The 12,287-nt window shown below is 41.6% G+C and overlaps 2 protein-coding genes across 3 annotated transcripts; both read left to right on the top strand.

The window, feature by feature from the left end:
- Positions 1 to 82: 82 nt before the first annotated feature.
- LOC116295032 (uncharacterized) lies at positions 83 to 1,876 on the top strand. Its single transcript, XM_031702728.2, has 2 exons — positions 83 to 1,037; positions 1,553 to 1,876. Exons 1-2 carry the CDS (start codon positions 84 to 86, stop codon positions 1,775 to 1,777), a joined length of 1,179 nt encoding a protein of 392 aa, XP_031558588.2. The 5' UTR covers position 83; the 3' UTR covers positions 1,778 to 1,876.
- Positions 1,877 to 3,965: 2,089 nt separating this feature from the next.
- Positions 3,966 to 11,662, top strand: LOC148909809 (uncharacterized). Of its 2 annotated transcripts, none has more exons than XR_016120287.1 (2): positions 3,966 to 3,985; positions 11,468 to 11,662. XR_016120287.1 is itself a non-coding variant. In XM_089033146.1 (2 exons), the coding sequence occupies exons 1-2, from the start codon at positions 4,396 to 4,398 to the stop codon at positions 11,524 to 11,526; spliced, it is 375 nt and encodes a 124-aa protein (XP_088889272.1). In that variant the 5' UTR covers positions 4,361 to 4,395; the 3' UTR covers positions 11,527 to 11,662. The 2 variants fall into 2 exon arrangements, 1 of the variants encoding a protein (XP_088889272.1); XM_089033146.1 differs by lacking the exon at positions 3,966 to 3,985 and adding an exon at positions 4,361 to 4,711.
- The last annotated feature ends 625 nt before the right edge of the window (positions 11,663 to 12,287 follow it).

The raw sequence follows: 12,287 nt of genomic DNA, 5'->3' as shown, positions 1-12,287 counted from the left end.
TAAAAATTAATTTCTCATCACATTTTTCCGGGAAACAAAATGCTCAATGTTGCTGGAGCCTGGTACTAATAGTCAAATCTAAGATGGCGGGCAGACTGACTGATTTTGTAAGACATTCTGTACAAGCTAAATATTTTGGTATTTTGAAATCTGATGTTCAAATTAAAGCACTGAGTGGACTCTTAGGGAAAAGATGGTTTGCTAATTCTCGAAGTGCAAATGCAAACGATTTTGGCCGTGAATACACATTTACAAATGCAACATGCTTGGAAAAGGATAAGGAACCAGTCGAGCAGGGCTCGTACGGTCACGAAAAGAAAGGAGAAAATAAACTAGAGGATCAAAAACTCCTTAAAGTTGCTATTATTGGAGAACCAAATAGTGGAAAATCCACTCTTGTTAATAGTTTAGTCGGTGAAAAGGTGTTTGCTGTGACAAACAAGCCTCATACCACCAGACAGAGGGCTCAAGGACTGTTTACCAGGGGTACTGCTCAAGTTATTTTACTTGATACACCAGGAGTCGTAACAAGATCTGAAGGAAGACGCCTCAAGATGACACGCGAACATGTCACTGCTCCTGAAAATGCTTTAAAAGAAGCAGACATGATAGCTGTAGTCAGTGATGCTGCAGACAAGAGAACTAGACACAGATTACATGAACAACTTATAGAAACTCTCAGTAATCATAATCATATTCCTTCTTTCTTGATTCTAAATAAGATAGACAGACTTAAGCAAAAGACTGAACTTCTTGGATTGGTTTCGGTATTGTCAGAAGATCGTGAGAAAGATGAATGGGGATATGTTGATAAAGGTGGATGGAGTCGGTTTGATAATATCTTCATGATATCTGCTAGATCAGGTGATGGGATTGATGATGTCAAGAAGTATCTGTCACTAAGGGCCAAGCCAGGAAAATGGATGTTCCCCCCTGATTCTAATACCGATTTAACATTACAGCAAAGGATTCATGAGATATTCAGAGAGAAAATTTTACAACTTTATGAACATGAAATTCCATGGCAAATCAAACAGGTTTGTTTGTAGCTGCAAGTCTATACTAGACTAAAGAATGTGACCCCAATATTGGTAAGGGTAGGGTGTAAGTAGGATATCAGGCTAGGGTGTTGGCATGTTTTTGGCTAACTCCCTTCTGACACCAATTTTAGAGTTGCATTCTTTTATACTAATACTATAAAAAGGGCACTTTACTTGCAGGGAAATTTCACCTTTACTTTATCCCATCCTCCACCCTCTATTCAATTATCCCATTTTTCACTGGCAAACCAAAAATAAAATAGAACAATAATTGTCAATATCAATATCTTTTAAAAATATCAATATCTTTTAAAAGGAGTGGAAATTTTGGCTAACATGCAGAACATTAATTATTAATGTTCTGCATGTTAGCCAAAATTTCCACTCCTTTTAAAAGATATTGATATTTTACGAAACTACAAATATTTATGCATATTTTTGCAACAGTCTTTTATGTGCTGCATTAATGGGCTATCTTCTTATTTAATAATACTTTTTTATTAACAAAACAGGTCAATGTGCTGTGTGAGCTTAGAACAGATGGCCAAATTAGAGTCCATCAGAAACTCTACTGTCGCAAGAAGAGCCAAAAGAGATGTGTACTTGAAAAACTTGAGCTTCTGAATAAAGAAGTTCAAACTGAACTTGAAAACATATTTAGCTGTAAAATTGATCTAAGCATAGATGTTGGTGTGAGTGAAAAACTGGGATTCCAATCTCCTTTACCAACATATTAGATGCTTTTTTACAAAATAAAAACGAATAAGTCAATATTCAATTAAAGAAGTATCTGCATAGACAAAATTGAATAAATGTTAGTTTTAAAACATTTATAACTGCTTTGGCAATATTTCTTCCTTTCTTTCTTTCTTTCTTTCTTTAATTCTTTCTTTCTTTCTTTCTTTCTTTCTTTCTTTAATTCTTTCTTTCTTTCTTCTATTTCTGGAACCCTGTGGTAACGATGGCCTGGCAATGGAGGGACTGGGCAAGAAGGCAAGGAATGCCTGGCAGCTTTTGCATTTTCGAAGAACTAAAAGAAGGTGAAGCTAAAACACTCCAAAATTTCATGGTTTCATATAAAAAAGTATCCTTCAACTCCACAGTTTAAACGTGGACTATAAGGATTTTAAGGAAAAGAACTTTATACCTGAAGAAATGCTAAACGCAATAGTGGAATCCATCTTTGAACCAGGAGTGAACTCACAGCTCCTCAAAGCCATCAATATAATATTCATTTGCTTAATATTCGTTGGTATTGGACTTATTTTTCTCGTTGGATTCAATATTCATCTAATATTTTTGCTATTTTTAAGTTCAGGATTGTTAATCTCTATTAATTGGTAAGTAATATTCTAAACAGCATATTTATTTGCTAATGGGTTCCCTGTGGTTTTCATTCTTTTTACTGTATGTATTTTTATAGGTTTGTTAGAGAGTTGTGGCAAGAAAAACAAGATCATCCCAGTACAGACAAGACTGAATAACTGTTATAGGGACATCTGTGGCTAAAAGAACATTTTGAGGCTTAAAATACAAGACCATGTACTCTTGGAGTGCATGTTAGGTAGCGATCCTTTATTACATCATAGGGGGTGTTGTGAATTTAGAGAGGGATACAATTTTCAAAGTCAACTAAAAGTGGAGGGTAAATGTTCTGCAATTCCACAATACCGGCACTGAACTGAGCTTTCTAAATAAGGAAGAAGAGGGGGTACATATTTAATTGATATTTATTTTGAGGGGGTACAAATTGTATGTTTTCTTTTTAGCAGCAGTAAGGGGGACTCGCGATTGATGCCGTATATTTGCGGGTTTTACCCGGGAAATTACGAACGCGGGTACAGCAGATTTACGGAAATTCCGCGAAAAGTCCCTTACTGCTGCTCTGTTGGGTACTGCAAACGAAGTATAAGGTATTCTGTTGGATATACGATGCATGAATGTAAAGAGTTCGTAAACAACTTCTGCATAGTTTGCTTAGCACCTAAAATTAACATACCCAAGCCCAAGGGTTTCTGGTGTTGTGGTAAGAAAATGCAAATAGAAGACGACACGTCAGCACAATGTTACGAGTGTGGTAAGAATATTCGTAATGCTGTACCAAATGCTACTAAAGAGCAATATTATGCTAATGGAGGTCGTAAGAAGACCCCATACAAAAGAATAAAATACTTCAGAGACTGGATGAGTCACATACAAGGTCATCAGCCAGTATATTTAGATAACGAAGTAATGGAAAGAATTATAGACCACTTAGAAGAGCCAACGCCACAAAGCCTGCGGAAAACGCTAGAAAAATTAAAGCTAGGGAAGTATTACAAAGCTATTCCCTATTTTTTGTCTGAAATTACCGGTAAGTCTATTCCTGAGGTTTCTGATATGATCAGAGCCGAGTGGATGTTTTGTCAGTTGAATAAGGATATTCCTTATTACCCTGATGTAATCTATGAAATATTTTACAAAATTGACCCCAACCACCCCCTGTTAGAATGGATTCCAAGGCGACAATAACATATTACGCGTAATTCATACGATGAATTTATATTACGCGTAATAATTTGCCAAATAAGGTTATGCAAATAATTCATATTACGCGTAATAATTCGCTAAATGATTCGTATTACGCGTAATAATTCACTGAAATTATATTACGCGTAATAATTCACTGAATTTATATTACGCGTAATTTCTAGACTGACGTTCGATGTGTAAATGAAATCCTGTCTCGCTTTTTTCAAAGCAGATGTTTACTGAGCAAGCTTTCTTTGAAGCTCTTCTTTCGCTTCTTGATAGATCTTTTTGCGAGATTCCTCGGAAAGATCTTTTACGACTGTTTTTTTATTTCTTATGTCCGACTTTAATTTCTCGTACTTTTCCTCTTCGGCCAGAATAAGCGAGAATTCTACGTCGTCTATCTTTCTATCACGCAAAGCCTTTGAGACAAGGTCAGTGATCGTATTTACTTTAGCCCTTGACAGAGCTATTGTCGTGTCGTGTTTTGATATTTTGCTTGACAACTGTTTCATAATACCCGTAGCAACAGCCGAAATAATACCACAGGCTGCCCCAACGCCGGCCAAAGGAACTCCAACGATTATTCCCGGCCCAGTAAGCGAAGTAGCAACGCCGGAGCCCGTTAACACGACAGATATGGATCCTGAAGTTATCGCAATCTTATGTAGCGTACTCCGGGCTCTGACGTACTTTTTTTGGACTTTTTCATAGTGTTTCGTTTGCCCTTCCAAGTAAGCCAGGATTAGATTTACCTTATTTAAACGAAAGTTCTCGGCATTCAATTCATTAGGTAAATCAGGGTAGAGCGGAGGTGCTGATGCTATAACATCCATTATATATAATGTACGACGCTTTTGGGAATGATATACACGACAACCAAAATTACTGGAATTGGAGAGAATTTAGGAAAAGGTTTCCACATGCGGGTGCTAGTAAGTTCGAAAGAAGACCCGATGGGATTTACTATAACGGTGAAAGAATGTACAGCAATGAGGATTTAAAACCTACGCTGGTCGATCAGGTGAAGCATTTACCGGTTGTACAGCCTAATTTCCCAAGGGATTTATTAATGAACAAGGAAGATTACCCATTTTACGATGCTGAAGGTGGTGTAAACGAATTTGAAACAATGGTAACGTTCCTGAAGATTTCAGTGGGTAAGCAATCATTTGATATAGTAGTAAGGAATATCTATGGGGATACGATGTTAAAGCATACGTCAGGTAAAGAGGCCAGGGAATGGTTAGCAGGACCCAATATGCGATATTGGCCACAGCAGTTAAACTTTGCTGTCTGGGCCGCCACTAAAGGTTGTGGCGTTGCCGCGGACATGTTCCACATTTCATTTATGCGGTTTCACGTTGCCTTTACGGTTAGGAGGCTGTTGAAGGAACTTAATGTACCTTTACCGGGAGATAAGGCATTTAATCCAATGAATAATCGATATGACGCCGCAGCCCTGGAAAGGTTAATTAATGAGTTCAAACCACAGCAAAAAGATTTTCGTTACAAAGAGGGTAAGACGCATGGGCTGGGTATAGTTTACGTTTGGGGTGCCAACGGTGAGAAGCCAGCCGACTACGGACATCAAAAATACCCAAGTGGTGAGTTAGAGTTCGGTGATATGGGTGGTGATAAGAGTAATAATTCTTTAATTACCAGAATTCAATCGAACTACCTAGGCACTTGGGATCCATTCGTGTTGATGAAAGGAAAAGGTTTAAGGAACCTAGCCAGGATCAACCGCAGCATTGAAGCATTCGTGTACTGTATCTTAGGAGCGCAGGTAAATACCCGCAGCCCCATCATTGGATCCCAAGGTGCTTCGCGGGAAACACAAGAAGAATTCCTAACTTTATTTGAGTCTGCAATAATAGAAAATGACATATCCAAGTCGGTGCAGAGATATCAATTGGCGGTGCAGCAGTCTAAAGTGCGACTGGATTACGCTTTGTCGCCTGGTTGTTGGTTAATGCCGAGTAATTTGGTTATTAACACCAATTCCGTTGTGGGTTATAACAATAAGCTGCAGCGAGCTACTAAGGATATGAAGTTTGGGGTGAATGACGTGAACTCTGACATGACCAAGAGCATTCCTCACTTCGTAGAGAAACCAAAAAAAGAGGTAGAAAAACCATTAAAAAAGGTGCTGCCAAAGAAACCAGTAAAGAAGGTTATACCCGAGGAATATAACCATAACTTACTAAAAGCCGGCTTAGCAGCTGCAAGCATTGGTCTGAGCTATTATATATGGCGATGAACAACCCCTACATGGCTGGAGTAGATTGTGTTTATACGACTTACACAGGCGAGAAAAAATACACCCAGAGCTCTTGGGTTGATGTCACGGGCATGTCCGTGAATTTGAACTACTCAGGAAAGAAATTGATCCTTTGTAGTATTTGCATTGGCACGAGCAGCCATGCCAACGTGGGCTTTAGGTTCCTGGATGAGAATGGCGTACTGCAGCCTATGCGTACGAAAACGAACAACAGGGAGCCTGCGCATTTCTCCGTAGAGCCGCCAACGAATAGCGACGAAAATCTTACGACTTGGACTTTTCACATGGTTGCCAACTGCCATGGAAAGGCAAAGCTGCAAATGCGCGTAGATGACACCGGGAGCGTTTGCGTGAATAGCATAGAAGATCAAAGAGACGCGACCTATAATCACGCAACCATTAGCACTCTTACGGTGTTGAGTCTTTAAATATATGAATCCACATGTAAAGGAGGATTCGTTTTCCTTTCGTCTTAAGGAAACCTTGGACTATGTTGATGAATGGTTTAATACCGGCCTACAGGTAGAGGTTGGAGGCCTTGGTATGATCATGTGCACCATTAACATTAGTGCGCTCAATGACAGCAATGCTGGGTTTAGAATCGTCGATGAGAATGACCATCCATTGCTACCCTACAGAGAAAGAGATGATAATAGACATTCGACGCATTTTACGTTTGAGTCTCCGCAGACGTCATTCGAGAACAAGTCGCTGGTGACTTTTCACATGATAGCCAACTGTCAACACGCGAGGCTACATATTCGCCCAAGCGATCGTATCTCTGATCGCCAACTCGGTGCGGTTGGAACGAATACTAGTTATGGGAAGGATCTTCGTCCACAGGATGCTATTTGGAATCATAAGACTATTTCTACTATGACCGCCATACCACTAGTTCCGCATTATCGAGGCGGCGCGAATACTATCTTTACTTATCCCCAGTCAAGGACGCCTCGGACACCCAACGACGATAAGCCCGACATAACATACAAGGATAAGATTAACCCTTCATTTTCTTTAAGAGTACCACGCCAATAGCTACTACCAAGATCCAAACGTTATTCCCCACGAACTTTAATAGTTCTCCGCCGGCCCTAAGTGCCAAGGAAACGACCGAACCCAGCAGCCCAGGCAAACCGGCTGCCATCTTTTTTCCTAAGGCCGTTAGTCCATTACCTAATTTTTTTACGCCTGCGCCTGTAGCCTTAAGCGCAGAAAAGATCACACCTACTACGCTCGAAATAGCGACCGCGAATGCCAGTGGAATACCATACTTCAAGAGGGCTCTTTTTACCTTTTCCTTGGTGGTAAGCCCCAATTCTCTTTCCAGGTTTTCCTTTTGCGCATGTAATTCTGCAAGGCGCTCCTGAAGGGTTTCTACTTCCTTTTGAGCAGCTTCCCTTTCCTCTTCGGGACGATTTTGGTCCGCAACTACTTCCTGCTGCCGCTCTATTTGCCCCTCCAGGTCTTCGACGGCCTGTTGAAGTTGTCGTATTCGTTCCTCCGCCACTGCCTTGTCCGCCATTACTTGCCTTTCTCTGTCGACAGACTCCATCAATTCTTTTCCCAGACGCTGTAGTTCTGCGTCTTTTCCCGCCGATTCATTCAAAGCAGCCCTTAGCTGATTTCTTGCGGTGCTTTTTTCTTCCAACAGCTTAGAAAGCCTAGCTCTAAAGTCTGCAATTTCGGCGACATGGCTTGCAGTTGTTAACCTACTTTGTTTCATGAATTCGTCTTCTAATTCTTCTATACGCCCCTGCAATGCTTGGTTTTCCTCCTGGACGGCATTAAAGTGACTATCGACATTACCCCCTTTCTTGGTTGCTTCGTCGAGTTGTCGCCTAAGGTCGTTGATGGTTACCTTATTTTCCTGCATTTCCTTTTGAAGTGCTTCCTTTTCAGCTTTTACCTTTTGCAAGAAGCTCACCAAGCCTCCAGTCGCGTCGCTATCTTTTGGAAGTTCTTCAAGTTGTTTGCTTTTTTCCTCTTTGACGGTCTCTAATTGGTTGAGTTTTTCCTGGCGCTCCTCTTGCAGTCTGATTGCGGATCTGAGGGCATCTTTGTAGCCAGGCTTCGAAATACCTCTAATAAAGGTCCTTTGAGCAACTTTTGTTTCCTCTTGAGTCAAAGTGCTTAGCATCGTCAAGTTGGGCGTTCCAAGCGCATTTGTGACTCCTTTTGGAAGCTGGTTGTTAAGCAGGCTGGTATTTCTCCTTTGATACAGGTTGTGCCATTTTTCCCTACCCGATTCTCTAACTTGAACCTGCCCTTTGTCTCCTATTTGGAAGTCCAAAGTAGCCAGGTTTATGTTTGGGTATCGCTCTCTTAGGTCATTGAGGAGGTCCGCTGTTAAGTCCGACCGCACGCCAAGGGATTCCATTTGTAAGTATTCTGGAATAGGCGTGTGGGGGTTCTTAGACCTAAATTTATCTCTCAAGGAACGCATAGCATCGCGGGCCCTGACGCCATACTTGCTCAGCAATTTATCAAAAAGGCCTCGGGGGTCTACATTGTCATCAGGAAGCAGGGTTTCATATTCTTCGTCGTTAATATCGACTTGACCTTCTTCGGTAAGGGGATCAAAATCTGTTCCTTCTACTTCCATTATATATGATAAGCTCAAAGTTAAACCCCAATATATTACCTAAGCAGGTTGGCGGACTGAAAGCAGAACGCACCTTTCACCGAGTCACCTTTACCCCCAGCAGCGCTAGACCTGGAGAAACGCTGTACGTAGGCGTGCCTCGACTAACGGATAACCTAGTCTTAGTTCCTGGCACCCTGGCACTAAGGTTTGATTTGACGGTGCAACCTACCGCCGCAGATGAAAGGATTATTGTTAACAATCTTGGTCGCAACATTGTTTCAAAGATGCGAGTAAAGTTTGCCGGGGAATCCCTCTTAGACTTAAACAACTATGACCTTTACACCACTTACAAAGATCTGTGGTTGACTGCATTCGAAAGGGCACAAAAGATAGAGCAGGGTATCGGTAGCGCAATATTACGTAAGGTTAGGACTCCCACCAAGACACAACCTACTGACGGCAGCGGAGAAACCGCAGTGGCAGATGCAAAGGCCATTAAGACAGCCTATGGTACTAAATACGTAATACCATTGGACTTTGAGGCTATTACCAGCCACGGAGTTTATTATCCTAGACAGTTGAGTGAGTTGCAGTTTGAAGTGACCTTAGCCAACATAACTAACATCATTGGCGGGTTAAGCACTGCGTTGTCGGGAAGTATTCCTCCATATGCCATTACCAACCTGGAATTGCAGTATGAAACCATACATTCCGAAGATCTAGCACGCAGCGCTGGCATGGAATACAGCTCCGGAAAGGCTTTCTTGTATGACCACGCGGTAATGTACAAAACCTTTAGTTTCCTGGATAAGACAGACGCGGTAATTACTCAGAGCATTAATTTACCACGTCGTAGTCTTACAGGGCTGATGTTGGTATTTATCAAACCTTATGAAGCCGGTAAGCGCGACTCTGAAGCCTTTCATAACCCCAACATCACCAACGTCGGGATTAGCATCAATGGAGTTCCAAATAAGGTGTATTCGCAGGGAATGAAGCCCTCAGACATCTACAGGGAAATAAAAAGAAAGTTTGGGGATCAAGTTGCACCCGGCGAGTTCTTTACCGATAAGTATGCATTGTGGATTGACATGCGAACCACCAACGACGAGGATTTACATGGGCAGGGATTGCGTCTGGTAAATACCCAGGACGGCATTACCCTGGAAATCAAGCGAGACTTAAACGCTAGCGCAGGTGACTCAGACAAGATCAACGCATACGTCTTTGTGGTCTCTGACGCGCAACTGAGCGTAGAAATGAATCAGCTAAAGAGTGTTGCATATTGATTCGTTCCCTTAACCAAAAAAATATCTCTTACGTATATAATGCTTCGCGTATTCAAAAACAACGACACCAAACTGCAATGCATAGTGCAAGGCGATAAACTTTATTTCAAAGCGAAGGAGGTGGCTTTGGCGTTGGGTTACGTTAACTCTAGGGACGCAGCTAGAGCACACGTCTCAGAGGAAAACAAGGTAACTTTGGGGTCTATAAAGGGTGTCAATCTGACTGACACCCTTAATGCGCAACCACATACCGTTTACATCACTGAAATGGGTCTTTATGAGTTAATATTCGGATCTGAAAAGTCCGTAGCTAAGGAGTTCAGAAAATGGGTGTTAGGCGATGTTCTCCCTACCCTCAGGAAAACAGGTAAGTATGAAATAGAGCGGCGCTTTGACAGTCCTAATAAGTTAATATTCAAAATAGAAAATGAATTTGACCTGCATAAGAAGGTCGTAAACTACATACGTCGATTCCACCCTATCCTACTGCTGGCACCAGGTCTTGGAGAACTACAGGACTCAGCTAGCAAAAGAATAGTATGTTGGCAGAAAGGTTACCAGGCAGGTCAGCCTGACATCTTAGTTCTCAATGCACATAAAAAATATAATGGGTTATGCTTGGAGTTGAAGACACCTAAGGGTAACGGCGTGTTATCCTCAAAACAAGAGGCATTACTCGCACAATACGAAGCAAATGGTTACCTAACTATGGTGTGCAATGATTACGACCTTATATGTAGGGAGATCGACCATTACGCGGAAGGCATTCGCATACCTTGTCCTTGGTGCACTAAGGCTTTTAAGACGCAGGATGCGTTAAGGACTCACCAAAGAATATTTCATAGATATAATGATAGTTGAACAGACACACTGGCGTGAATTAGTCCAAGGCATTTCATACAGAATAAAAAATTATGTTGTGTTCGAAGACATTAGCCGTTTAAGGTTGGTCTTGGAACACGACGGTAAAGAGTGCACACTGTGGGCACCGGACTGCGTGCGGTATGTCCTTCAAGGTGAGGAATTCACACACATACGCAGCTATGGTAAGGTCAGCGGTCGATGGAAGTTCGACGTTGAAAGGAAGGTAGATGCTAATCCTCTATGCGATTAGAAGTCATCCTCATGGGCGGTTAAGTATTGGTCTGCTACGGCGGACCTCATTTTTTCTGTTATCTGGTAAGCGGATACGGTAATTAAGACGCCTCCTACGAATGCTGCGATTTGAGGTATCATATATCTTTATCATTTTTCCAAGCCTTTCGTACCGCCAGGTAATGGTCTAAAGGACGTGGTCCGTCGTATAGACAGCACCAAATATGTTGTCCGCTCCGTTGACAACCGCAGCGATCGCAAATAGCCTCCCAGTGTTCCCTGTCCTCCCATTTAACGCCCTCAACGTCGTCAAAGCCTACAAAGGTTTGGTCAATTTCCTTCTTACGTTTTGTCAGCGCCCGGGAGGTTTCAAGGGGACAACAGCGTTCGGCTATGTCACCGTGGGTTTCGCAGGCAATACCTTCTAGGTGGTAACGGCGGCAGCGGTACTTATGCCAGTTCTCTTCAAAGAAGGGCTCATCACAGCGGCGGCAGTAGTTATTTAGACAGACTTTGTTGTCGCGGTGATATTGTAAGGCTTGGAGGGTGGACAGCTTTTGACCGCAGTCACCGCAAAGGGTGCTTATGGGACGGTATCGCAGTCGCTCCATATACATACCTTACAGATCCTCTTCGTGAACTAAAGTTCTTTGTGTTTTAGGATCTGTGGGACACCAATGCCCAACAAAGGATCCTTCGGGGAATACCTTATTACAATGAGGACAGGTGTATTTTTTCTCCTCACGAATTATGCAGTCGGCAGGTAGTTCACATGTAATGCAGTCCATATATTGAAAGGGTAACTAGAATTCCTTCCAGGCTCCTGCGCCTTAACTTCGATGTAGTATATCGGTGATGTAAGGAGATCTTAATGATATCTTATTATTCTTTCTTAGGATACGTTACGTAAAGACTTATTTTAGGGTCCTTCATATTATCCTCTTTTTATTTATTATATTAAGTAACGTTAATAAGATATCATTGAAGAATAATAAGGTATCATTAAAACTAAAGGCCCTAAGAATATAAGCCTAATAACATTCAAAACATTAAGAAATAATACCCTATCATTAAAACTAAAGGCCCTAAGAATATTAGCCTAATAACATTCAAAACATTAAGAAATAATACCCTATCATTAAAACTAAAGGCCCTAAGAATATTAGCCTAATAACATTCAAAACATTAAGAAATAATGACATTAAAACTAAAGGCCTTAAGAGACCCTACCCTATCAGCAACAACGAAGTAGGATCATTAATAAGGCATAAAGAACACCCTACTATAATGACGTGCAACGATTGCAACAAACGATTCAGTTCCTTACAGCGACTTAACTATCACACCGAAAACGAGGTCTGCTTTAAGCAACGCGCAGCAACGACATGCGAACATTGCAATAAGACCTTTACGACCAGCCAAGCTCGTTCCTACCACGTCAAAAACAAGGTCTGCTTTAAGCAACGCGCGACAGAAACGAC

Source organism: Actinia tenebrosa, unplaced genomic scaffold, assembly GCF_029948245.1.
Source record: "Actinia tenebrosa isolate PJP-AT-01 unplaced genomic scaffold, QUT_ActTen_1.0 PGA_scaffold1__47_contigs__length_23844297, whole genome shotgun sequence".
In the NCBI taxonomy this organism is placed as follows: Eukaryota; Metazoa; Cnidaria; class Anthozoa; order Actiniaria; family Actiniidae; genus Actinia; species Actinia tenebrosa.
Note: the sequence above shows the minus strand (reverse complement) of the source record. Positions and strands in the feature narration are given on the sequence as shown.

Coding starts and splice junctions, on each gene's coding strand:
- LOC148909809 (XM_089033146.1), top strand. CDS start 4,396: ATGTACGACGCTTTTGGGAATGATATACACGACAACCAAAATTACTGG. Junction 4,712..11,467: donor GTTCCTGAAGATTTCAGTGG/GTAAGCAATCAT, acceptor TTTGTGTTTTAG/GATCTGTGGGACACCAATGC.
- LOC116295032 (XM_031702728.2), top strand. CDS start 84: ATGGCGGGCAGACTGACTGATTTTGTAAGACATTCTGTACAAGCTAAA. Junction 1,038..1,552: donor TTCCATGGCAAATCAAACAG/GTTTGTTTGTAG, acceptor TTAACAAAACAG/GTCAATGTGCTGTGTGAGCT.